A 27,443-nucleotide genomic window follows, 5' to 3' on the forward strand; every position below is an offset into this window, starting at 1 on the left:
TAACTGACATGTTTACTATACTTAATATGTTAAATTGGTTACATTTTTACCATGTTTCCATAATTCTGTGGTATGTTTAAATGCTGTTTTAAAATTATTAGTTTTTTATGATCTGTTTAATTCTTTTCAAATTTTGTCTTTTGACCCTTAGTTTTCTCTTACCATTTTGATATCTGATCTTCCCCCTGTATACATTCATTCTTTTGGTTGTGCATAGTCAGATTTTTTGTTTGGTGTTTGTTTTTTTTAAAAAATCAGTATGCACCTTGTAAAAATTTTCTCTTGTATTCAAATAAGGTCATCACAATTAAAATGAATAGTAATTTCTTAATATCTCCTGTTGCCCAGTTTATTGTTCTCAATTTTCCTTAAGATGTTCTTCCTATCTAGTTTGCTCAAATGAGAATCTGTTTCAGGGTCAGTCACATGTTGTATCTGGCCATTATGTTCCTTAAATTACTTTAAACTGGAGTAGACTTTTGTTTATGATGCACACGTAGTAAATATACTAGCGAGCCCTCTTGTAGAAAGTTTTGTTTTTTGCATTTACTTGTTTCCTAGGGGTGTCTTAGCTCCTGAATTTCCTGTTATCTAGAAGTTCGATTTAAAGGCATTACAGATTGATGTTGAACATCTTTGTCAAGAATATCATAGAAAAATAATGTCTGCTTGTCCCATCATTAAATAAGTTTGGCCAATGACAACTTGATGGCCCCATTGTGTAACTGTGTTTTCCCCTTATGTTGGAGAGAATTCTGTTTGGTGTTACTTTGACACCATATATACGTCCAGTTACCTATCAATCTTGTACCTAATGGGTTTGAAACCAATTAATAATCTTTTGCTGAATCAGTTTCATTACAAATTGGAAAAAGATGATTTTCTGATCTCTCTTTCCTTCTGTTAATACATTAAGCTAGTAACTAGAGCTTTTTCAACTGGGTCTTGGTTTATCCTGGAATATAATTATTCCTGGAATTTTTCCCCTCAATTGCCATTTTTTTAAGTAGAATTTGGATTAATAGATACCACAAAAGATGACCAGTGGGTTTTCTCTGGCCTCCTTTTTTGAGTATCACTATGAACTCATGAATTTTCATGGATTCAATCACGTCTTAATCAATGTGATATTATTTTTGAGGCTCATATGATCACTTCTTTGATCTGTGGGAATCCCTTAGTGCTGGTTCTTGTGTCCTTTTCACACGACCCTATTAATCCTTGAGAGCTTGTTTTATGGTGTGAAACGTATCTTCTTTGTATCTTAACTTGTATCTTCTTTGCCCAGGCCTAGATAAGTCATTTCTCCAATGATCTCTTTTCTTTTTAGTGGGAGATAGTATTAGAGATGAGGAAGTGCGTGCAAAAGGTTTTCATAGCTGCTGAGTGACTTTGCTTCTTAATGTAAGTTTCTAGACCTTAAAAATACACGTTCAAAAATTATGAATTCAGTATTTTCAAATCAATTTTCATTAATTTGCTTAATCTCTTTGATTTTATGGTTACCTTTCTTTTGCAATGAAATGTTTGATTCCTAACAGTAATATAATTATTTACCTTTTTCTGTCATATAAAAACTTTCAAAACAATACGAGTATCATTACTACCTAAAACATTACTAACTAAATTACTGACTGTAGTACAAGGTTTTTTGTAGCTTTCTGTGCACCAAATGATAGGGTAACGGATAGATACTATCTTAGTGTCCTATGGCAGCCATAACAAATTACTGCACATGTGGTGGCTTACAATAACAGAAGTGTGTTCTCTCACAGACCTGGAGACCAGAAGTCTGAAATCAGGCTGTTGACGGGGCCTTGTTCCCTCCCAAGACCCTAAAGGAGATTCCTTCCTTTCCGCTCCTTCCTTCTGGTGACTCTGGGCATTCTTTGGCTTGTGACTGTGTAAATCCAATCTCTGCCTCCATCCTTACCTGGCCTTCTCTTCTCTCTGTCTTCTCCTGTCTTTTATAAGAACAGTTACTGGATTTAGGGCCTACATGGATAATCTGGGATGATCACATCTTGAGATCCTTAACCTCATGACATCTGCAAACACCCTTTTTCCACAAGTGGTTATTATACTCACTGGTGGTTGGGGGAGGAGGTTAGGACATGGCCATATCTTTTGGGGGTCACCATTCAACCCACTACAGACACTAAGATGTATAATGATTCACACAGTAGATTTTAATTTACATAATCAGGTTAGATATTGTTGGTCATTGGGGGTCAAATTCTACACAGTCAGGGACCCAGGTGAGGCTATTTTCAACACACAGCTTCCGCTTCACCCTGGGAGTCATCTCTTTCCAGACAAAGGGAGAAAGAACATGCACACCTGGAAAGTCTCTGGGACAGGCCTGGAATTGGCACACATCACCTACACTCTTATTTTGTTGACAAGGACCTGCAAAAAAGGATGAGAAATGGAGACTAGCTGAGCACCCAGAGGGAAAAGAAAATGTTTACTAAACAGCGACTGCTAGTCTCTGCCACGATTACCGATTTTGATAGTCTTATGGTTCATTTGTTTTAGGCTGTATTCAGTGTTAAAACTTGCCCTTATGTATTCATTAATGTATCCATTGACTAGGCATTTAGTTGTCTAGGCGAGGGAAAGGAAAGAGTGAGATGAGACATGGAGTGTGGGTCTGAGTTTTCCTTATAAGTCAGGGAAAAGACTCCAAATGGTTGGTAGTACCAATTTGTTTGTCCCGAGTTCCAGCAATGTACCAGACAAGAATTGGCTGTGGGATGTGGTTATTTTTGCCATACCTCAGGAAAAAAAAAAAAAAAAAAAAGGCATTTTGTGTCTTTGCTATTTTCTGCTTGAGTTTTTGAAGGGACTCTTCGTTTTCTTGAGCTCTCCAAACCTGAGGAAAGGCACTGAGTGAATTGATGTTGAAAAGAAGTCAGGTTTCTTTTCATTTCCTTCCTAAAAGCAGTTTCCTTTCCGTTAAGACTCATTCCAGGGCTCTGATTCTTTGATTCTAAAACACTGGGAAAGCAATCAAAGAGCAGATGCCAGCTCTTTATGTGTTGAGCTTTTGGAGTTTTGGAAAGTTGGGTCTGAACCTAGAAGTGAATTTACATTACGTCTTTCCTCCTCTTGGCCTATAGCTTTCATAGTGGAGAGAAAAATGCCGGCCTACCCTACAGAGACTGGAGTAGGGGGAGAGACAAAGGGAGAAAGGTAGTAAAAAGAGGAGAGGAAACAATTATTGTTTTAAAACCATCCTTTTTGGTTGCTTGATAGAAATACTCTGTCAGAAATGCTGTTTGGTATTCGTTGTCAGAGCTGGACATCGAGGGCTTAGTCTCATTTGAAATGTGTAGGCTTTAGAAGGAGCAAGATAAGTGGGGGGAAAAAAAGAAAAGAAACTTTTAGGCTGTATTTTGCCAAAATGTGTATCACAGTGCCTGCCTTCCTGCCTGGTAATACAAATGCAATTATAGATCCTCCACTCCCATCCCACCTTCTAAAAACGACTGAATTGCCTGAGCTGGTTTAGACTAAGTGGTCGTCTTGTTTGAAGCAAAGTTTATCATATGAATGACTTTTATAAATTTGGGGACACTGAGGTTGATCTTTTAGAAAATCATTGCTAAGCGAATTAAAATGATTTATTAAGGCAGGTTAGCTAAGAATTTCTACCAAGTGATATAGATACTATTTTATTTCATTTTTAACAGTTGGCCATTTGACTCATAATCTTTGCTTGTGGAAGGCTGCTGTTGCTCACCTTTCACACACACACACACACACACACAAAGTCAAATGACTTTCTAGAAGTTGTACAGCAAGTGCTTGAGCTGAAACTAAAACTGAAGTCTACTAATGCCTGATTCTGAAAAATTTTGTGTTTAAAAAAGTTTTTTGAGAAAACTACCATATAATTGTAGCCTCTTCACCATCAAGCAATTAAATAATTAACTTCACCTTGTGAAGAGTGACGTGCTAGATGCTATGACCATCATGCTTCAGAAAATATTATGCCGAATGTTTCAAAACAAGGTTGAAAAAAGATTAAGACATACACTTAAAAGCAAACTGTAAAAGACTAAATATATAATGGAACACCCTCAGCCCGGATACATACTCTTTCCTGGTTGCCTGCAGTGTTCTTGATGAACTTTCAAGGAAAGAAAGAGTTTAAAAGAAGTCATTTTCTAAAGTCATTGGGGAAATTGAGGTGTCTACAGTCTTTATCCCTGCTGCAGTAGTAAAACAACATTTATTTAGGTAGCAGAAATACAAGGTAAATTGGTTTAAATTTCTAATGATACTGTAGGTATTTGGTAGTACAGGAAGATAAGAGGAAAACTAATTAGCAATATGGTTTGGGTTTTGTAAGAAACAGCTATACATAGGGCAGAGACTGTGTATAACCTCCATCAACATGGCGGATACTAGCTGTGGATGAGTCCAAGGCTTGTAGCAGCATCTTCAGGTACTAGAAATATCATTATACAGATGTTTCTTACCCGTAAAACCTCTGTTGGTTCTCTTCACAATCAGTTTGACCACAGCCACTCAGTTATTGGTACATGTACCCATATTTTCTGTTAGAGTATAACTTCAAGTCAGTCTAAAACCCTATAAGATGAACACATCTAGCAGGTTAGGTGTGTGCTTATGTATCTTTGTCCTCATCAATGACCCATTTAGAGGGACCTCCTTTCTACTTTCCTTCTATGCCTATCCTTAGATCCTATTTGAAAGCTTGGCTTAGTGACTGATTTTGACCATGTGGGTCACAGATTGAAACTATTGTTTGCTTAATCATGGGATCTGAAGATGAAAAGAAAGAATGCAGGGTTTATTAGAAGGGGTGTTTGTGTTTATTATGCTAAATGTAAAATTAAGATGTAAGATCTTTCTTTTCCTGTTGAAACAGAGTCTTGCTCTGTCACCGAGGCTGGAGTGCAGTGGCGCGATGTCTGCTTATTGCAACCTCCCCCTCCCGGGTTCAAGCGATCCTCCCGCCTCAGCCTCCCGAGTAGCTGGGACAACAAGCGCCCAACACCACGCCCAGCTAATTTTTGTATTTTTAGTAGAGATGGGGTTTCACCATGTTGGCCAGGCTGGTCTTGAACTCCTGGCCTCAGGTGATCCCAGAGTGCTGGGATTACAGGTGTGAGCCACTATATCCGGCCTAAGATATAAGATCTAAGGGGAAAGCATACAGTGGGATCACTGGAGCCTGGGTTTAAGATGTGAGTCTTCATGTTTATTAGCATATGTTGCTTTAGTTTTTATGTTTTAGAAGGAGAATATTTATATATCCAGGAGAATGGGATGTGGTTTAGGGGTGGGGTGAGGTACAGAAGTTGGATCAAGGTAGTGAATTAAGCAAATACGAAATGACACTGAAGTCATATTAATGGTTTGAGGTATGGAGGTACATTTGGAGCCTGATTTAAAAATTGCGATGCAATTACTGTAATTTTTAATTATTTAAATAGAATTATGAATGATATGTTTTTGAAATAGTAAAACTAAGGTTTATAGGATCCCTTGGAGTACTTTATTTCCTGCAAAAGTATTAATTGACAAAGATGAATATTTGGCTTGTGTCTGGTGCATTTCTTTCATTAGGGCGAGGTAAACTTTTTCAAGAGAGTTGTGCTCAGTAACAAAGTAAATAAATATATCTAAAATTACTTTGATAAACTGTTTTTAATTATTTTTATTGAGGTCTAATTTATATACAATAATGTTCACCAGTTGTGTTTTCCAAAGTGGCTAGACCATTTTGCATTCTTACCAGTGATGTAATAGAGTCCCTGTTGCTCCAAATCCTATCAACACTTGGTATTGTCAGTCTTTTAAAATTCTAGCCATTTTTATGGGCATATGGCAGTATCTCACTGTGGTTTTAATTTGCATTTCCCTAATGACTGATGATGTTGTGCATCTTTTTATGTGCCTGTTTGACATTTTTATATCTTTGTTGAAGGATCCGCTCTGTTCAAATCTTTTGCCTATTTTAGTTTTTTTTTTTTTTTTTTGAGATGGAGGCTCACTCTCTTGCCCAGACTGGAGTGGAGTGGCATGATCTTGGCTCATTGAAACCTCTGTTTCCTGGGTTCAAGCGATTCTCCTGCCTCAGTCTCCCAAGTAGCCAGGATTACAGGCATGCACCACCATGCCCAGCTAATTTTTGTATTTTTAGTAGAGACAGGGTTTCACCGTGTTGGCCAGACTGGTCTCGAACTCCTGACCTCAAGTGATCCACCCGCCTTGGCCTCCCGAAGAGCTGGGATTATAGGTGTGAGCCACTGTACCTGGCCTCTTTTGCCTATTTTTAAAAAGTGAGTTATTTGTCTTAGCTGTAGAAGTTGTAAACAATATTCTGGATACAAGTCTTTATCAAACTAATACTTTGCAAATATTTCATTAGTTTTTGTCTCACTTTTTAGTATTTATAACAGTATCTTCTGAAGAACAAAAGTTTTTTTGATGAAATTGAATTTATTTTTTAAGTGGCTCATGCATTTTGTTTCCTAAGAAATTTTTTGCTTACCCTCAGGTCACAGAGATTTTCTCATATGTCTTCTTCTGGAAATTTCACAGTTTTGGTCCTTATATTTTAGTCTATAATCTATTTTGATATATGGGATGAGTTAAGGGTGGAGTTACACTTTTTCCTCATCTATCTATCTGTCAATCATCTGTCCATCCATCCATCTGTGCTTCTATATTTATCTGTACCTCCAACTGTTTCAGCACAATTTATTTAATAGACTGTTCTTTTTTCATGAATTACCTTGGTATCTTTGAAAACCAATTGGCCATATACATGTGGGTCTATTTTTGTGTTCTCTATTCTTTTCTACTCATCTATAGTTTTATCCTTATGCCAATATGTCTCTGGTTTGATTACTGTCTTGAAATCAGGTAGTGTCAATTCTCCAACTTTTTCTTTTGCTAAATTATTTTGGCTATTCTAGTTCCTTTGCATTTTAATATAAATTTTAGAATCAGTTTGTCAGTTTCTAAGAAAAAACTTCCAGGATTTGGGCAGAACATGCATTGACTCTGTAGGTCAATTTCAGTAGAATTGACCTTTATACGATATTGACTCTTCTGATCTATGAACATGGTATCTCTATTGATTTAGGTGTTTTAATATCTTGCAGGAATTTTTTCACATTTCTAGTAGTATACAGGTCTTACACATATTTTAAATTTATCTCTAAATATCATGATTTTGGGTGCTATTTTAAGGAATATATTTTAAAAATGTTTCCAATTTTTTGTTCCTAGAGAAATACTGTTTTTGAACAACCTCCCACCACTTCATTTATGCCTTTATAGAGAGAGATGGTTTATGTTATATCATCGTACTTACCAAAACCCAGTTTTATAATTAAACACTATTTTATGGCTTCTGTAATAGAAACAAGTGCCTTGGATAAAAGTTGAAGTTGAGTATTCTCAGCTTGGTTCCTATGTTTAAATCTGTCCCTACATTAAGTAAAAGCAAGTGGTAAGGGTAGGATGATTAAGATCTGATGAATTTCTCTTACTTTCAATTATTTTGTTCACAAACATGCTTTCTTTCCATGTATCAGACACTTCCCACCACTTGCTGATTTTAGTGGAAAGTAGCTTCTAGCTCCTCCCATGCTACTTGCTTTAAAGTTTCACTGACAAAACTTACCACCTTAGTAAATATTCCAGTTCAGTTTGATTCGGCTAGCACCTATTGAAGTTATGATAATTATACCCACAGTTTGTACATTGTTTGAATTGAGGCCAATGGGGTTTTAGAGAGGCAGTTAATTTAACTGTAGTCAGAAAAGCAATTCTTAAAATCGGAGCTTGTAATTTTAAAAAAATTCTTGCGTAATTGAAAAATATTAGTGCTCTTGAATTGCCTAATGGTTTCTACAAGAACTCTTAAGGCTTACTTTGTCTGGTTTTTTTTTTTTTCTGATCAGATTTTGAACTCTGATCTCTCCCAACCCCCTATGTTTTATTTGTATGATACGTGACCATCTCTGGAGACTCTGAAAGATCATCTGTACTTTCTTTTTGTTTGAAAGGCATTCCTAAGTAAGAGGAGTAGGATTAAAGAAACCTACTCAATATTACATACTAGAAAATGAGTTATAGGATGTTTTGGTCAGGAGAGACTCATTGAACTAGAAGAAATTCTTGCTAGTCTAAATAAAAGAAAGCATTTGGAAAAGTCTCATCAGAGGTTATTTTCAGTCTGAGAGCTGTAATGGAACACTTGGAAAGTTGTCCTCTCCTCTTCAACTAGCAAAATGATTTCATATTCAGAGCTGAAGAATGTTTTGAGGCTCTCCAAGAAACTATGGCTGTGGAATGAATCTGACGTGCTGATTTTTCAAGTCTAGTGCAGAAATAGCCAACTTTAAAAGTTGGGAACGGAGGAAAGAGGTACACAGCATTAATCATGTGTGCTTTCACTATTCAAGACTCCTTGTTGTCCATCCTGTGTTCCTAACTTATTATTTGACATCTGCTGCCGTTTGTTCCAATTTACCATATAGATCCTTTGTGCAATTTTCATAAACTGGATTACTAGAACTCAGCTAAACCTCTTGAAGTTATTACCACATATCCTGCCTTTCTCTGCTATTGTTCCCATGTTCCTCATCTGGAAAGCTCCTCTGTCTCCTGCCTCGTATACCGTCCCGGGATATCTATGCACTGCCTGCCTTCCAAAATTCAATTCAAAAGCCACTTTCTCCGGGGAGGTTCCTTTGATCATCTCAGTTGGGAAGAGCCTCACCTTTCTTTGAACTTTGAGAGGATCACATATGGCTCTTATCATATTCTATTTTGTATTACAACTGTGTCTGCTGCATCTCAGAGCTGAGATTTAATGCTTTGCAATTGAATTTATTTCTTTTTGTGCTTTTTACAGTATCTTCTGTGTGTGTTCTGGATAGGTGAAAGAGTAAAAACTCTTTTTTAAAGTTTTCATGTTAGTGCCTGGAAACAGGAGATCCAAACATGTTAGTAAGATTTAAAATGTTCAGAGGCAGGGGCTTGTTTAGCAAAATGTTTTCATCCAATAATAACCACTGGGATCCTTCTAAATAGTAGCCCAGCTGGCACTAGCTTCCTCTGGTAGTCATTATACAAATTAGAATCTCATCTGAACTTGCCTTCTTGGCCATCTATTATAGTCAGTAGGCAGAGACTTAATACTTTTTCATTTTCTGTCAGTTGTCCTCTCCTGTCTCACCATCCACGACATGCTCATATGCATACTTTCTGTTGATGGGGACAGTCTGCCAGCTACTCAGAAATTTCAAAATTTTTATTTTGGGGGGAACAAGGAGCATGCATTCTTTTGGGGGCTTTGGTTCTCTCAGTTCTTTGGGAATCTAGGTCTATTTGTGTAAATCATTTTCTATTTGTATAAATGGTTAGCCCTGGGAGGGCAAGGTGTTAGGGCTTACCTCAGGCCCTCCTGTTTAGGGATGCTGATTGGTCTTGGCAACCCTCTCCCCCTAGCCCACCCCGCACCATGCAGGTGCACCGTTCTTGGCCTCTTCCATATTGGATAAATCATTTCTGTCCATATAGAATATTATTGCAACATTTCATTCTCGTTTTTTCCCTCCCTGTTACTTGTGTCAGCATTCTGTGTTTTAGAGGGTAAAAATCTTGAGGATATGGATTATGTCTGTCAGCTTAACTTTGAAGAGTACTTAGCACTAAGCTAAATCTTACAAATTAGTACTTACTAATGACAATAGTGCTGGTTGTAATATTGGCTCATTTAGAGACTGCAGTTTGCCTACTCAGCCTTTGGAAAGGATGCCCAACTACTTCCAGCTTCCAGGAAGTAAAACGTTCAAATGTAGTGACATTATGTGAACAAAAACAATGCCCTTTAAATTGTTACTATCTAAAATGAATTATTTTAGGATCAAGATAATAAAATATTAATACTCATGTAATGATGGTGACATCTAATTCATCCCCGAGGAAGTTCAAGCAGTTTACGTAGCTCTGCTAATACACCACTGAAATAGAGCCAATGACTTTGTGGCTATACCAAACAGGGAAAGAAACTCAACAGTGTGTGCCCTGAGAGCCAGTCATTCCCTGAGATTTCTGTTTTCAGATGTCGTGTTATAATTTCTTTCCTTAAGCCTCAGAATATGAAGGTATAAGATAAACTGGAATGGAATTCTTGTTTGATTGTGGAGCTGTGTATCTAAATGTGATTTATGGAGCGGAAATACTTATAACATGCTTGTTCTGAGTCTAGCTCACACCAAATTAACCCCAATTAATTTCTCGTGTAATTGGATAGAGAGGATATAAAAGATCAGAAATGCTTAGCTAGATGAGTGGAATGTCCAATTCCAAACCTTTACACAGAAAGGCTTTCAATGACAAACTCTATTAGATTTAAGTGGAGAAACAGGAGGAGGACATGTAGGGAGAGGAGGAACCAAAGAAACAGTTCAGCTTGTTAGAAAGAACTTAAGTCTGCCTGTCTGTATCTAGTAGAAAAGGCCATCTTGTAGCATCGCCAATGAATTCTGTTAGCTGTGACTTACCTAATTAAATTACTACACCCCTTTCACAGCCCGTCACTTAGTTCTTTTCAGAATGGTCTAGTTTCCCACCTTGGGTTGCAGTAGACTTGGTCATTAAGTGGAGTCCAGTAAATGTTTTGTCTTTTCCTTGTCTGCAAGGCAGCTATGTGTATAGGCAGCGTAACCTTCCAGGTAACCCGTAGGGAAAGAGGAAGCTAACCTAAGCCTTAGGGGATTGGGTTAATGAGGAAATGTATGGTTATAAAAGGCATTAGACGGCTTTAGATCTACGAGAGACAGCTGTGGCTCATCAGCAAATGTTCTTTGGCTCTGACATGAGCTTGACTAACTTATGTCTACTGAACCTGCTGGGATACATCCTGTAGAGTGTGCTTATATTCTCTTTGTGTACTTTTACACTTTAAAACTTACCCTTAATTTATGAAAGAAGTGACTTGTATGTGACATTTTAAAAAAATTTAATTCTTTGAACATTATTGAAGATCAACTATGTGCCAAGTATTCTTTTACATACTGGGACTCAATGAAGAATAGAACATATTTCTACCCTTTAAAAAATGTTTATATGATTAAATTTAAGATGAGCATGCTTATTATAGTATAGTAAAAAGAACAAGGATCAGAAAGAGTCAGAAAACCTGTGTTTGAACAACAGAAACATTGGAAAAATACATCAGAGATCTTACACATACACACACACACACACACACACACACACACACACACACACACACAGAGTATATGATTTCAGGTAAGTCATTTAATCTTTGAGCCTCAGTTCCCTCATCTGCAAAATGGAGGTAATATCTACTTGCCAGATATAGAAGCTTGAGTGAGCTAAGGGATCTAAAGAATATGATAAACTGTAAAGCGTCATTGAAAGATAAGTTAAAAATTGGAGAAACAAAAAGTACTGCCCCACATGAAAAGGTAATTGTAGTTGAAATATCTCACTAAAAAATATTTGAAGAATATATTTGAAGAATCATCTATTGCATGTAGTTGCTAAAGGCAAGGAGTTGTGAATTGTGTTCCTTCCAAATTAACCAGAGAAGAGGAAGATGAGGATTAAAATTCATTATCTGGAATATTTTGTGTGAGTTTTTTTGTTTGTTTTTTTGAGATGGAGACTCACTCTGTCGCCCAGGCTAGAGCGCAGTGGCACGATCTCAGCTCACTGCAACCTCTGCCTACCAGGTTCAAGCAATTCTCCTGTCTCAGCCTCTAAAGTAGCTGGGATTACAGGCACACACCACCACGCCCGACTAATTTTTGTATTTTTAGTAGAGGTGGAGTTTCACCACGTTGGCCAGGCTGGTCTCAAACTCCTGACCTCAGGTGATCCACCTGCTTCAGCCTCCCAAAGTGTTGGGATTACAGGTGTGAGCCACCGCACCCGACTGTATTTTTATAAGTTCTTAAATAAAACTCATATAAAACTTTCGTGAGAACCACGAAAGAAGGAGAGAGGGAGAAGAGAAAAGAAAACTCAGCCTACATCCAGGGATTCAAATAAAACTGTTACAGAGGAAGAATACAAAGCCCCAACTGTTTCTGTAAAACTTGGGGTTGCCTGTCTAATATCTAAAGGAACCACTGTTTGAGTTATAAATTCAGCACCTGATTTGCCAAACCTTTTCTCTCTGTCTTCAACGTGGCCAATTTGAACAACGGAACATTGGGAAAATACGTAAGAGAATTTCAGCACCTTGCCAAACACATTTATTTTGAAGCACTTCAGATGGATTATAGGCATCCTATTTATGTGAATTAATATATTTTGCCCTCTAAATATTAGAATTTTAGATATTGTGTTAAAAGTTGAAACGGCTTTGGTTGGCAGTTTTCCGTTACCCACACTTTAAAAACTGCTTCATATCCCATGTTATTTTCAGGACCTAGTTACCTGCTTGCTCAACATCAATGATGTAAGTACCTTTATTAAGTCACCAACTTGAGTTGCACTGTGTAGAAATGTTATTCTTAGGAACAAGAATATTCTTTAGTCATGATGAACTATCAACATGAATTGAAAAGGCACCTGAGAAGTCTTGGTGATCTTGCTCCTTTCGATCTTGCTCCATTCACTTTGATCCTCTTGCAAAAACCATTCAAAATTGGCAGCTTCCATGATTCTATCTTGTAGAGGGTGAGTGGAATCAAGAGTGAACTTCAGAACCTTCTTTTTCTGTCCCCCTTCTCCCCATTTGGCACAAGCTTTTTCATGGGTTCCATGGCAGCAGCGGAGGTAGAAAGAAGAGATGGGCAGACGTGCCAAGGCAAATGGCGGCACCCGAGTTTTCTTAGAAGTGGATGCAGTGTGGACCAACTGTGTTTTAAAGCATGAGGCTTCCTTATTTTCTCTTTCTTGGAAATATGTCAGTAAGCTGCTCAAACAAATGAAAAATATGTGGAATACAGCAACAAATACTAAATAAGCATATGTTAAAAAGTGTGAGTTTATTACATGTAGACCTTGTTCATAATTCAAAGTCCTAAAGAAATATAGTCCAGTCAACAGGACCAGCAAATGTGTGTATTTGAGTAAGCCTCTGAGTCGCCACAGTCCCAAGTAGGAAATGAAGAAAAGCTGCCTTTACTGACCGTCAAAGATAGGGCTCACTAAATGAGTGAATGCTAATGTGTTACATGTGCTACTCCACCAAATTTTATTATTGTAAAAATAAAATTGAGCCCAGGAGTTCGATACCAGCCTGGGCAACATGGTGAGACCTTGTCTTTAGAAAATTAGCCGGGCGTGGTGGCCTGCACCTATAGATCCAACTTCTTAGGAGGCGGAAGTGGGAGGATTGCTTGAACCTGGGAAGTCAAGGCTGCAGTGAATTGTGATTGTGCCACTGCATTCCAGCCTGGGTGACAGAGTGAGGCTCTGTCTCAAATAATTTTTTTTGAATAATTGGAATTATATTATTTAAAAAGGTGATATTTATTTATATTCTGATATCTGTCTGGCATCAGCTGTTGTCATACATGAGTTTGGAAATAACGACTGGCTTCTAGATAGCTCATCAGTTCATTTTTCTGAGTTTTTGTGATTATTTTAGCCCTCAGCTGGACTATTGCTAAATCCCCATGGCAATAGGATCCCCTCTGATTGCTTGGTGAAGTGATGGTGATTTAAAAAAAGGAATTTATACACAGACACAGTGATGGCTCTCGAGATGTTGAATAGTTGTGAATTACTTAGGAATTGCTCTCAAGATAGAACATTTGGAGGAATAATTAGAAAAAGTATGCTGCTCTTTTTTTTTTAAAAGCAACTTTATTGAGATACAGTTCATATACTACAAAATTCTTCCTGATTAGTTTTAAATAAAGAGAAAATATTAATATTTTTCCACTACAAACCATTTCCCCCTATTTTCAAGGATAAATAACAAATACAGATTTTAAGCAATAAGATTATCTTTTCAGTATTATTACAGTGGCCTTTAGCATTTTAAAATCTACAAGCAAGCAAGGCTTCAGTGGACCATGCAGAATGTTCTGGTTCCCTGTGTTGGAGAAATACAAGTTTCTATGGGATAAACAAATGCACATGCTGGCCAATCGTCAGAGTGAAATACCAAAAAATTCCATTGTGGAGTAAGCGATAATCAGATTATAAAGAATTAAAGTAAGAAAACACTCTTTGGGTTGTAGGTAGAAAAGAACATGATAAAGATTATCCTCATATCTTTTTTTCTTTTCTTTTCTTTTCTTTTTTTTTTTAAGACAGGGTCTTGCTCTGTTACCCAGGCTGGAGTGCAGTGGCATACCAGGGCTCACTGCAGCCTTGACCTCCTGGGCTCAGGTGATTCTCCCACCTCAGCCTCCTGGATAGCTGGGACTACAGGCATGGGCCACCATACCCAGCTAATTTTTTGTGTTTTTTGTAGAGAGGGGGTTTCACGATGTTACCCAGGCTTGTCCTCATTTCTTGGTGAATCTGTTTTTTTCCTTTAGAGCTGATTTAAACTTTTTTTGTGAGAAATACAGCATCTATATAGAAAAGGTAGTTAAGCCCAAGAACCAGCATCATAATTAGTATAAAGCCAGCACCTTTGTAACTGCTACTCAGATCAAGAAATAGAACTGCTGGCCTCTTAGGAATATGCCATATTTCCCCTTTTGATTACGACTTTCCCTACTTCAGTCTTCCAACCATGACTTTCAGGCAGATTATCTCCAAGTATACATATATACACACAATATAAAACCATATATCTATATGTATAGTGTTACCACTTGAGTATGTATCTGTAACCATTAAAGTTTAATGTTGCCTATTTTATAAGTGTGAAGAAATGAAATCAGGTGTTCTTCTTGGCTCAGCATCAGGTTTGTGAGATCCATTCATAGGAGCATGCAGTACATGGCTTGTTTTCATTGTAATCTGGTATACCATTGTATAAACGTAAATGTAAGTACTTGTTCATTTGATGGTTTGTGGACATGTGGCTTCTACCCAGGTTTTTACTGTTGCCTGTTCTGCTTTGGACATTAGGGTCTATAAAACCTGATACACATGGTGTGAATTTTTCAAAGTATGGTTCCTCTTTTGGCAGTATTAGCATAAAACATGTTAGAAATGTTGATTCTTGGGCCCCACCTCTGACCTACATTCAGATATCATCATGGATGGTATATTATGTATGTTTATGCTTATTCTAGTGACTGCCTTTGCTCAGGATACTTTTGGATCTTCCGGGTTGGAATCCATTCATGATGGCACACACGTGTATCCACGCAAACACACACTCCCCCATTCCAGTTATTTAGCAATTGACTCATTGCTCATATTTGAAAAAAAAATAGCTTTATCAGTTTGGGTCAAATGTTTTGTTATTTTCAAAGATAAAATAAATATCCAAAAGAGAAAGATTTGCCAGCATTGAAGATATTCAAGAAAATATGCAAAAGATTGAAGACCTGCTGAAGGAGGACCTGAAACAGGTTGGGCAAAGCACTGTTCCTAGAACGGAAGCTGCAGGGCCCTGTGGAGAAAGCAGTACTGACTCTGGAGTTGAGCAGATGTGGGTTCAAACCCACATGTACCTGTGACCAGCAGTGTCATCAAAGAGAGTTCTGCCTTTCTCTGAGCTTCAGTTTTCCTCCTATGCAAAGAGGGGATCACATCTACTACCAAGATGCAAAACAATTCGTACATAGTGACTGCTCACAGGGCCACATTTATACTGTGGATGCATTTTGGTCATATTTTGGTAACAGAATCTGATGTGGCTGACTGTGTCATGGCTTCATACCTTTCATACTTTTGACTTTTGTGCTTTCTGCAGGAACGATTCCAGGTGAAGAATCCTCCCCATACATACATTCAAAAGCTCAAAGGCTATCTGGATCCAGCTGTAACCAGGAAGGTAAGATGGATTTGTTTACACTCCTCGTTGTTGCTTCTTTATTAGCGAGCAGAATCCTCCTGCATTGGAAGAGACCTTCCTTCCTCTGCATTAGAGTCTCTGCCAGAGCCTCCACAAAAAACAACCTTGGGAGACCAACAACGTAAGAAGACAAAGGAAAACAAACACCCTTCTCACTTGAAGATGTGTATAAAAGTTCTTTCCTGACATGAGAGTCACATACCTCTGATGGTTATTGAGTCACTGTTATTTCCAATTACACAGGGCAGTGAGTGCAGTCCAGAGGTGTTTAGGCTCCTACAAGGGCGGGCTTGGCAAAGGGAATACTTGCCTTTCAGTTTTTTATGCCTTGGTGCATTTCCAGAGACCTTGAAAAAATCACTGGGCCTTTGTCATCCCAGCTGTGCACTCACATCCTGTGTTGATGCTTTTAGCAGCTCCCCTCCTACCCACCCCAACCCCTGCCCCTGGCCTGAGAAGGTAAGGAGAGAATAGTTGATTCCATTCTCAACAGACTCTCTCCTTTTACAAACAAGCCCTGCTTTGTGCAGCCACACAATTGGTTTAAACTGATGCCTTGTGGTAAAGCATGTAGCCTGGCACGGCCCTGTGGGCCTGAATCAGTCCTGGGATGTCTCAGGGCAGAGCTGTCCTTGCTCAAGATGGGTGGAGGGGTGCTTTACCAGATAGCGCTTGTTTTTCTGTTGACCTTCTACAACTCCTGCTTTCAATGCTCCAGTGAAAATGTCTCAGGCTGATTCTCTCTGTGTTTCAATGTGAGATTTATGAGAAAAGAACGGTATACTTTACCTAGTTAGCCACTATTTCCAGGGCTCTTGAGGCTTGTATTAAAAAAAATTTTTTTTCTCTATCTTCTACTCTAACTCTTCCTCCCCTCACCCCCCACCCCCACCCCAATAAAAAAAAGTCCAGCAAAGGAGAACAGCTATTATTTCCTTTTGGAAGTTTCCTGGGCCTTTCTCTTACGGTTAATATGTAGACAAGGGGAAATAAAATCTAGTAGTGATGATGACAGTGGAGTGCAGAACTTCATTGCTGGCTGTATGTCATATGTGATTTGAATGTGACACAACCTTGAATCCAGGAACATACCTGTCAAAGTATCATTGATACTTCTTCCCTCTTAAATGTGGCACACACGTTTCTTTCCAAAAGATCTGTTGTCAGGTCCTACAAATGAAACCGTTGCTCAGTTCTTGTTAATTTTTCTCATTCTTCCCTTTCCCTAAGAACGTGGCAGTCTTAATGTCATCAGTTTAAAGAGGTCTGTAAAGGAAGATACACCCCGGCCGGGCATGGTAGCTCACGCCTATAATCCCAGCACTTTGGGAGGCCGAGGCGGATGGATCACCTGAGGTCAGGAGTTCAAGACCAGCCTGACCAACATAGTGAAACCCCATCTCTACTAAAACTACAAAAATGAGCCGGGCATGGTGGTAGGTACCTGTAATCCCAGCTACTCAGGAGGCTGAGGCAGGAGAATCCCTTGAACCTGGGAGGCGGAGTTTGCAGTGAGTCGAGATTGTGCATTGCACTCCAGCCTGGGCAAAAAGAACAAAAAACTGCGTCTCAAAAAGAAAAATAAATAAATAAAGAGACGGCCATATACACAAAACACATTCCCAGACGGGTGTTTTTCTGCACTATTTCTTTGCAAAGGGACAGCAAGATCCTATTTTAGAATTGATTTCTAAACGTTTTCTGAAATCCCCAAACTTGTAACCTTCAGGCTAGATGGCTCAGACCTCAGCATTGAGCCCTAATGCTTACCCTGAGCTGAGTGTGGCGGAGATGCTGATGTTTATGCAGCAGACTGAGACCTGAGACCTTTCCTCATGTAGAATTCATCCTATCTCCAAAAGATTCCTTCCACATTTTTCCAGTTCTGAATAGAAGGGAAAACATACGCACACTCCTAGAGAGTGCTGCTTAGGCCCCCATTTCCATACCCCACATGGAGGAAGATGCTTAGAAGGAAGAGGTGGGCTTCCTCCTGGCACAGTTCCAGTTTTCCTTTCGATCAGCTGTTTCTGGGTTTAGGCAAAGAGAACAAAGTGAAGCAAAGCAACAAATAAGCTTCCCAGAAAATGTTTTGCTTCCTCATAAATAATAAACTGGAGCAGGACAAAAGATGTCTGTTTGGACCTTCATTCCCGACATTTCTGCCCTGGCCCATGTGCGTTCACCTGAATGGCCATGTTTGGTCTGTGCCTCATTTTTCAAAATCAGTCATTCAGCTCAGAAAAAATGAAATGGATGGTGGATTAACCACCCCTGCTTTAATTCTGTCAGGAGCTGGCAGGAGGAAATGATCTGTTCCATACAACATAATTGTAATGCTTAAAGCCTGGAAAAAAAAAGGAGATTTGTTGAAATAAGACATGGCTTGCAGTTAAAATGAGCTTAAAATTCTCAGCTGTATTATGGTGGGGGAGAAAAAGATTTCAAATCGAGGCTTTAAATTTCAGCCAGACAGTCTAGGCTGGGCAGTTTTCCTTTAACTGTGTCTGGAGTCCTCGAATACTTGATTCGTTAATCTTTTGTGCAAATTGAGTAGAAGATACTTAATTTGGTTTTTTAAAAAATTTTTTAAAAACATTTTCTATTTAGATTATCTTCTAAATAATTTTAAATGAAACCTCTAGGGCAGGAAAGGAAGAGCCTAAATTAGATATCTCTATGAACAGAACTCTCCAAACCAGCCTCCTTATTTAATACCAGGAAGTGATTAGTCTGTGTTTAAAGGAGTCTGGTCCCTTGCTGGCGCTGCAGTTGTGAGATGAAACCTATTGTAGGGCTCAACCTGGGCTCAGCTGCCTCTGTGGGCTCATCCCAGGCCTCCTTTGATGGGGAGGGAAGGGAGAATAGCACAGACCGCTCACAGATCCTCTCTGGCTCCCCAAGGGCACATAGTTTCTCTTCAGTTTAAAGCATTCTGGGTACATTTTAGAAGTGCAAAGTGTTAGCACTCATTGTGTATATATTAGAGAAGTGGACTCCAACACTTCTTGTGGCCCAGAATCTAACCGAAAATTGAGCCGTTCCTAAGATAATGTAATACAGGAGTAAAGTCAGTTTAGTTTACCTCTGTTATCAGGCAGTTGCAGAAGGGTAGTGCCTAGGTAGCATAGTCAGTGCCCAAAAATGCTAGCGCTGCTGCTGTTATTATTACCTCATCATGTTTTGATATAGTTACCTGGTTTCGATACATAGCTCTTAGCCCTTCAGCAGACCGTCTTTTATACTCCGCTATACCCTCAGTGCTACACTGGGTGCCCTTGTGCCTGATGGCATATGTAAGGGATGACCTTGCCCCGAGGAAGCAGAAGGCAGCATTGGGGCTGGGTGTTAGTTCCTTTGTATTGCTATAAAGAAATACTTAAGGCTGGGTAATTTATGAAGAAAACAGGTTTATTTTGGCCTGCAGTTCTTTAGGCTGTACAGGAAGTGTGGTGCTGGCATTTGCTTCTAGTGAGGGCCTCAGGGGGTTTACAATTATGGCGGAAGGCTAAGGGGGAGCAGGCGTGTCACATGGTGAACAACAGGGAGGAGGTGCCAGCCTCTCTTAAACAACCAGATCTCGCAGGAACTCTTCAGAGTAAGAAACCACTTCTTATCTCGAGGACAGCACCAAGCAGTTCAAGCGCTATCAGCCCCCGTGACCCGAATACCTCCCACTAGGCCCACCTCCAACATTGGAGGTCCTATTTCAACGTGGGATTTGAAAGGGACAAATATCCAAAGCATATCAGGGGCCCAGCAGAAGCAAAGGCTGCAGGGAATGAGTCAGAAGTGCGCACAGCACAGAGCTTGGAAGGCTGAGTTATTTTCTGACAACCACCTGTGCAGGCAGCTCGAGACTTAGGACTCTGACGTGGGAGTGGCCACATTGGAGCAGCCAGCACATCTGGAAATGGTTGCCTTAGCTGTGTGACCAGAGACCCTAGAATTTTTTGTCTCCTTTCTCTTGCCTTCTCTATAGACATAGCAGACTGCCTGCTCCATCCTACTGACTCTCCTCTACTCCATTCCTAATTTTTAGCTCCAAGGAAGAGTTTAAAGAGCGAGAACACCTTTAGCCGCCCATCCTGCACTACTTGCCCCCATTCTTTTTTTTTGACATGGAGTCTTGCTCTGTCACCCAGGCTGGAGTGCAGTGGCACGATTTCAGCTCACTGCAACCTCCGCCTCCCAGGTGCAAGCAATTCTTGTGCCTCAGCTTCCCGAGTAGCTGGGATTACAGGCATGTGCTACCATGCCTGGCTAATTTTTGTACTTTTTTTTTTTTTTTTTTGAGACGGAGTCTTGCTCTGTTGCCCAGGCTGGACTACAGGCACCTGCCACCTCGCCCAGCTAGTTTTTTGTATTTTTTAGTAGAGACGGGGTTTCACCGTGTTAGCCAGGATGGTCTCGATCTCCTGACCTCGTGATCCGCCCATCTCGGCCTCCCAAAGTGCTGGGATTACAGGCTTGAGCCACGGTGCCCGGCCAATTTTTGTACTTTTAATAGTGACGGGATTTCTTCATGTTGGCCAAGCTGGTCTCGAACTCCTGACCGCAGGTGATCTACCCACCATGGCCTTCCAAAGTGCTGGGATTACAGGCGTGAGCCACTGAGCTTGGCCTTTACTCCCTTTTCAAGCCAAGTACTGTGCAGAACCTCCTCATTGCTGGGAAGTGGTCTAGGAAGCTCTGGGGTTGGGTGCCCTCCAAACTCTCAAGTATGCCACCATTTCTTAGGCCTGTTTCAACAGAAGAGGGGAGTGCCTCTCTTTTTTCCATCACATTGGGGATATTTTTGTTTCCTATTTCTTACTATACTTGGATTCTGGAAACCTGACATGGTCTCTTTAGATTGTCTTGGGAATGGCATTTATGGAGGAACTGTGAGACTATCTTCTTCCTTGGGCGCCCTGCTTAGAAGCAGCTGGTGGGGAAGCCAGGGGCTTTCAGAAGAAGACAACAGGGTAACAGGAGCCTGCTGTGCTGAGCCGTGCTTCAGGCCTTCATGGGGCACCAAGTCCCAGGTGTGGGCGTAGCTCTTGCCACCCCACATTCTGGAATCCTCACTTCCATCCTCCTTCCTTTTCTTCTTGTCCTTGGAGCTGAAGGACTCTGTGTCCACTGCAGTTGTGGCAGCAGAGGAGAGAGGTCCTTTATATCCTCAGCCAGAATTCTCAAAGCTCTTTCCTGTAAACAGTGCAACATAAAGGTGGTTCAGGTTCGTAGCACAGATAGCCTGGAACTCTGCTTAGGAGGCACTGACATCAAATTTTCTTCCTTCAAAGTGGCCTGGGACTGTCACTTTAAATAAATATTTCTGTAGGAAAATGTGTTCCAAAGGACTGATGTGCAATGTAGCCCATTGGTATCTTGGAAATGATTTAGGATCAGGAGGCTAGAGAGGTGTATATTAACACATTTACTATCAGAGGTGGATTCAGTGATGAAAGAAGCCCCGAGGGAGTCCTGGAAGGGCAGGTGGGGAAGGTTCCTACCATTTCCTGATAAGAATGTTTCCCTATGCCTAAACTGTGAAAACAACACGGCTTATGCTGAATGCCTCTTTTCCTTCTGGGAGTCTGAATTTTTGTTCTGTACTAGACAGAGAGTTGCCTGTTAAACCAGCTCCCAATAAGAACCTGGCCACTGAGTCTCTAATGAGCTTTATGCGTGTTGTCATTTGTGTCTCCTCGGGGAGAGGACTCCTGGAAGATTGCACCTGGTTTCCTGCACGTTTTATTCCATGAACCTTTTCTCTTTGCTGATTTTGCTTTGTATTCTTTTGCTGTAATATGTCATAGCCATGGGTATGACTGTATGCCGCCGAGTCCTTTGAGTCCTACTAATGAATCATTGAAACTGGAGGTAGTCCTGGGGTCCCTGACCCATAGGAATACTGGTGAATATTGTTGTGTGTGGGGGGTAGGAAAATAAAATCTACTTGCTGAAAGGCATATTTTTATGTGTCTTTTTCTAAAACAAGGACTTTTTCTAGTCCTTTCTCAGTAGCTAATTTTCATAGTGAGGAAAATGTGTGTGCTCTGCGACAAAAAAAGGGAGGGAAGCCCATTTTAGAAGTGAAGATATTTTTCATATTGTGTTAAATTTATTATAACTGAGCTTCAGTTATAGCAGTTGCTAAAATACTTTGTGTGAATATGTGTTGTTAAATTATAGAAATTCAGACGGCGTGTTCAAGAATCTACACAAGTGCTAAGAGAACTGGAAATTTCTTTAAGAACCAACCACATTGGGTAAGTATACCCCTTTAACATCTTAGCTCTAAAGCTTTTGGACACTTTACAAAGTAACTGAATCATATCCAAAGAATTGAGCTTCCTTATGGTTCCTTATAAATTAAAAGACTGAGGTTTTAGTAGATGAAACCTTTGTTAGTACTCAAATTACTTACTGCCCAAGAATCAGCAGAAGCAAGACAGATAGTCCTTGATTTGGAATTCATAACAATTCTATATTTCTTTTGCGCGGGTGCAGTAAATATGGACACTTGGTTTCATGTTTGCATAACAATTCTCTGGCAAATCAGGAACTCCCAACAGTAGATGTAGACTGAGATCTTGGAAAATCTCTAAGCTTTTACTGTAGTTCTCCAAGTTGCTGAGTTGAAGCTACTTTATTTCCCTTTCGTTAATTCTCTAGAGTTTCTGGCCAGAAGGGGACGGAAGCTGGAATAATGTCACTTGACTCACGTCATTGCACTCAGACACATTCTCAGTCTCTTTTTCATACATCTCAAAACCTCAGGACCATGAAGTGTAAATCCACTCTGGGAAAATAAAGTTCAGGGAATCTCTGCACTAAGCATTCTGAGTTTCTTTCAGGCAACAACATGGTTGCTTTGCCTCAGGCAAGTACAGCGGTATTATATTCTCCCTTACCCCTGGGTGGCCTAATTGTACCATGTCTTCAAATAAGATGGCTTCTCTCTGAGGCAGAATGATATCAGGTATCCTATTTTGTAACCCTCCTTCTGCCCAAAGCACCTGCGTAACATTTTGGGCAAGCTATTTAACCCCTTTGGTTTTGATTCTTTGAGCTTTACAATGAGAGGACTATCGACTTTTAGATCTTTTAGAATTTTCCCATGACATTCTTTGCAAGTCTATTGGAAATGAATTTTGATGTATATATATTGAGCTTTAGTTTTACAGAGTATCCTGTAACATACAGTAAGTCCTCTCTCATTGATAGGTTCTTCTTGGAAACCATGAGTTTAAGTGAAATGATGTTATAAAACCTTTTCCCCCCTCATCAATGTCATAATGAAATAATGTTATTTGAGGTTAAGTAAGGACTTGATATGGATTTATTATGTAGATAAAACTTTATTTCAGACTGCTGTAAGCCATTCAAATGGTTAATTAGCATAGTTATTTCAAAATAAACTTTTAGAAATTGTAGAAATGCTATTTTGATTGATAGGTGATGGAACTTGGGTAAGAATGTGCATTTCTTAAATGATAACCAGCAAGTTTGTCACCTTGAGAATGAAATATTCAGAAAATGAATTAATTCTAGACTTTGTCCCTGAAAATGAGCTATAGAACAAAGAATCATAGAGTCATGATTTTTGAACTGGAAGATAAATTAAGAATTGCCTGATGCCTCATTTTACAGATTAAAAGAATTAAAGACCAGAGAAGGTGAATGAATTGCACAGTCTACAGCTGTAGAGCCAGGTGCTTTGGCTCAAGTTGCTCTGTTGCTTTTCCTGTATGACTTATGCTGGCAGCCGTTTCCCTGAAAGAAAATAAGATTATCAGGGATCTGGGATCAAAGCAATGAGGCTTGTCTGCTGGAGATGAAGATGGTGGTAGTTTAATACTTTTGGGCATTTAAACTAAGGACATTTAAATACTTTCCAGTATTTATGGATCAGGAACTAGATTCGATTTTGTTTGGTCCAACCCTAGGCCTTTGGCCCTTTTAACTGAAAATGGTGGAATGAACTGCAACCAGGATTTCTACAAATTGTCAAAAAGCATTTCTTAGGCTGGGTGCAGTGGTTCACATCTGTAATCCTAGCACTTTGGGAGGCTGAGGTGGGTGGATCACCTGAGGTCAGGAGATTGACACCATCCTGGCCAACATGGTGAAACCCATCTCTACTGAAAATACAAAACATTAGCCAGGCATGGTGGCGCATGCCTATACTCCCAGCTACTTGGGAGGCTGAGGCAGGAGAATCACTTGAACCTGGGAGGTGAAGGTTGCAGTGAGCTGAGATCACTCCAGCCTTGGTGACAGAACAAGACTCCCATCTCACCAAAAAAAAAAAAAAAAAAAAAAAGCATTTCTTTAAGCATTGCTGAAGTAACGTGAAATTGACCATCAAATACAAAAGGAAGATGATCATTTCCAACACAAACTTGGCTGAATAGAAGAACCTTGGTTGGGTTGAAGCCAGTGCAGTCTGCAAGCAATTGGAGTGGTTTGTTGTTGAGGATACTATAGACATGTTGAAAGATTCTTACATTTCTTTCATCTTTACCGGGTGAAGTTTTCCCTCGCCCACTGCCTATGTGAGGTACTCAGAAAGCCTTGGCTTTAGCAGCAGAAAAATTGATGGAGATGCATTGTCTGATTGTATGCAAGCAATCACTAGCATAAACTTACATGAAGTAAAACCACACAACCAGAGTTTGACCATCTTGCCTGTCCTGAAAACCTAAACCTGAACTCACTCTTTCTTATGTAAACTAACTGGCTTGATCTCACTTGATAGGGATATCTTCTGAAAAATTACTCAATAATGACTAAAACAATCAGTTGCTAAAATGAAGAATTCTTGAAATGCAAGATGCTATATGAGGAAGCCAGATATTTTATTGTACTGTTTAACATACTGTAATAGATGGATAATTCAGGGCTGAGTGTGGTGGCTCACGTCTGGATTCTCAGCACTTCAGGAGGCCGAGGCAGAGGATTACTTGAGCCCGAGAGTTTGAGACCAGGGTAACATAGTGAGACCTCGTGTCTACAAAAAAAATAAAATATTAGCCAGTCACAATGGCACGTACCTGCAGTGCCTGAGACGCTGAGGCAGAAGGATCAATTGAGCCTGTGGGTTCGAGGCGGTAGTGAGCAGCCATTGCACTCTCTGAGTAACAAAGTGAGACCCTGTCTCAAAAAATAAAAATAATAAAATCAGTGCCCATTTGCTCAAATTTGTGCTATGCCCCTTTCTAGTTATTTGACCTTAGATAAGTTACATAAGTTTTCGTACTTACTATGTGACCCAAGTTAAATTCTCATTGATAAAATGATATAAGACTTACATCATAGGAATGTTGTAAGGATTAGATGATATAAGTTATAAAGACCTAATAAAGGGTCTGAAACTTAATAGTTACTCAATATATGATAGTTGTTTGTTATGCTTGTTGCAAATAATATCTGTAGTATTCAACAGTATTATATATCTCTAAGGGATTCCCTAAGGCAGAGAGTGTTATCATCTTTATCTAAAATAATCCTGACACCCAGGAGATTATGATTCCCAGAAATTAAAAAGGAAGGATTAAATTTACAATCTACTTGTCCTAAAAAAAATTGTTCTGGGCACATGCTTGCTTTTCAAGGTTAAAGACTTGAGCTTTACCGAGATAACATTCTGAGCTGCAGCTTTGTCAAGCAAAGGGCTTGTTCTGAGTTTTGATATAAGCCTAAAACTCTATAAATGGAACAATCTTCTGAGAAAGAAAATTAATTTTCTTTGAGTCAAATTGAAATAAGAATTAGACTAGAAATAATCCCATTCACTTACTCTTAGGAACTATAATAATAGAGAAGAATTGAATTATGACTTATCTAAGCTTTTGAAATTACTTGAAATACCCTTGAAATGATCCACGTAGTGTTAGAACACACTGGCCATGCAGTGTGAGTAGGCAGATGCCATGGTGCTTAAGATGTCAGAGTGATAGGATTTAAGTTGTGGTGAGGGTGAAGTGGACAGATTTACCAGCTTTATTCTGTGGAACTGATGTGTACGCTGTCTCTCCTTGCAGGGAATTTATTGTAGTAAAGCTGCCTATAATGATAGAAAATTACGCTCCATCCTCAGTGGAAGGTCACAGAAGTTCTGAAAGATGCTCATTTCACTTTCTCATTGCGGTATAGAGAGAACAGGCATGAGATTGCAGAAGGAATGTGGCAAGTTCGCAAGGAGGGGAAGGAGGTTTGTAGAAAAGGGAAGACGCTGAGGAACTGCTTAGTTAATGTCGTCTTCTCTCCTGCCCGCCAGACTTCTTTATGAATCAGTGCTGGCTGAGCCAGGCCAAAAGAAGAAAGACAGGAGAGTGACAAAGGCTGCTTTTAACATGCATACAACATGTATGGTTGTGTGTGTATCAAGCTGCCTTATGATTAACTTATTCCTAGATGGTACTTTTTTAGAAACCATCAAGGTTATAATCATTTTGTTATTTATTAAGCACTGTGTTAGGTGCTTTACATTTGTTATTCTGTGTATTTCCTACAAAAATCTTACTGACCATTACGCCTGAATCCCTGTTTTACAGATGAGAATACTGAGGGTCATCTGTTACGTACCTTGCTCAATTCCACACAAGTTAGAAGCACCGAGATTTGAGCCTAGATATAGTCACTTCTAAAATTTGTTACCTAAACCAGCAGTTCTCACATTTTATTTTGATTTTAGAATGCCTTTATACTTTTAAATTATTTTTGAACCCCTATAATCTTTTGTTTAGATGGGTCAAATCTATTAATGTTTACAATATTAGAAATTAAAACCGATATATTTTAAATGTCTTTAATAAAACATTTAATAAAATTTAATTTAAATACATAAATATAAAATAAATGTTATATATTAATATAAATATTAACACATTATAAATGAACTTAAATGACATATTTTATGAAAAATATTCTTCAAATAAAAAATTGGTGACAAAGGCTACATTGGTTTAATTTTTGCAAATCTCTTTAAAAACTGGATAATAGTTGGCAGCTAGATTCTCTTATCTGAGTCAACATTCAGTTTGTTGTAATCTGTTTTGATTGATGTATATGAAGAAAGTTGGGCCTTATACGTATGCACACTTAGAGATGAGTTTTTTTAATGGTCTTTTCAGATAATTGTGGATATTATTTTTTTGGTAATACCCCCAAAATTGAACAACTGGTAACTGATTCTTACAGATAGCTATAATGTAGGGTCTGAAATCATATCAATGAACTTCTTGTGCTCTGTTATATTAAAATCCACTGGCCAGGCGCAGTGGCCTGCAGTCTCAGCAACTTTGGAAGGCCGAGGTGGGCAGGATGGCTTGAGCCTGGGAGTTTGAGTCTAGCCTTGGTAACATGGTGAACCCTTGTCTCTATAAAAAATACAAAAATTAACCAGGTGTGGTGACATGAGCCTGTAGTCCCAGCTACTCAGGAGGCTGAGGTAGGAGGATCACTTGAGCCCAGGAGGTTGAGGCTGCAG

At 39.3% G+C, this 27,443-nt stretch overlaps 1 protein-coding gene across 13 annotated transcripts in view; it reads left to right on the plus strand.

Moving 5' to 3' along the window:
- The window catches only part of FMNL2 (formin like 2), a 315,840-nt gene that overhangs the window by 192,605 nt on the left and 95,792 nt on the right, over nt 1–27,443 (plus strand). For all 13 annotated transcript variants that reach the window (XR_010579869.2, XR_012421108.1, XM_065525488.2 and 10 more), the window contains exons 3-4: nt 15,860–15,940; nt 22,142–22,218. Coding sequence is in view for 11 of the 13 variants with exons in the window: in XM_065525488.2 (XP_065381560.1) it covers nt 15,860–15,940; nt 22,142–22,218 (158 nt within the window). In the remaining 2 variants the exon portion in view is untranslated. The remainder of the gene's footprint in view (nt 1–15,859; nt 15,941–22,141; nt 22,219–27,443) is intronic.

This window comes from Macaca fascicularis, chromosome 12 (assembly GCF_037993035.2).
Source record: "Macaca fascicularis isolate 582-1 chromosome 12, T2T-MFA8v1.1".
NCBI classification, from domain to species: Eukaryota; Metazoa; Chordata; class Mammalia; order Primates; family Cercopithecidae; genus Macaca; species Macaca fascicularis.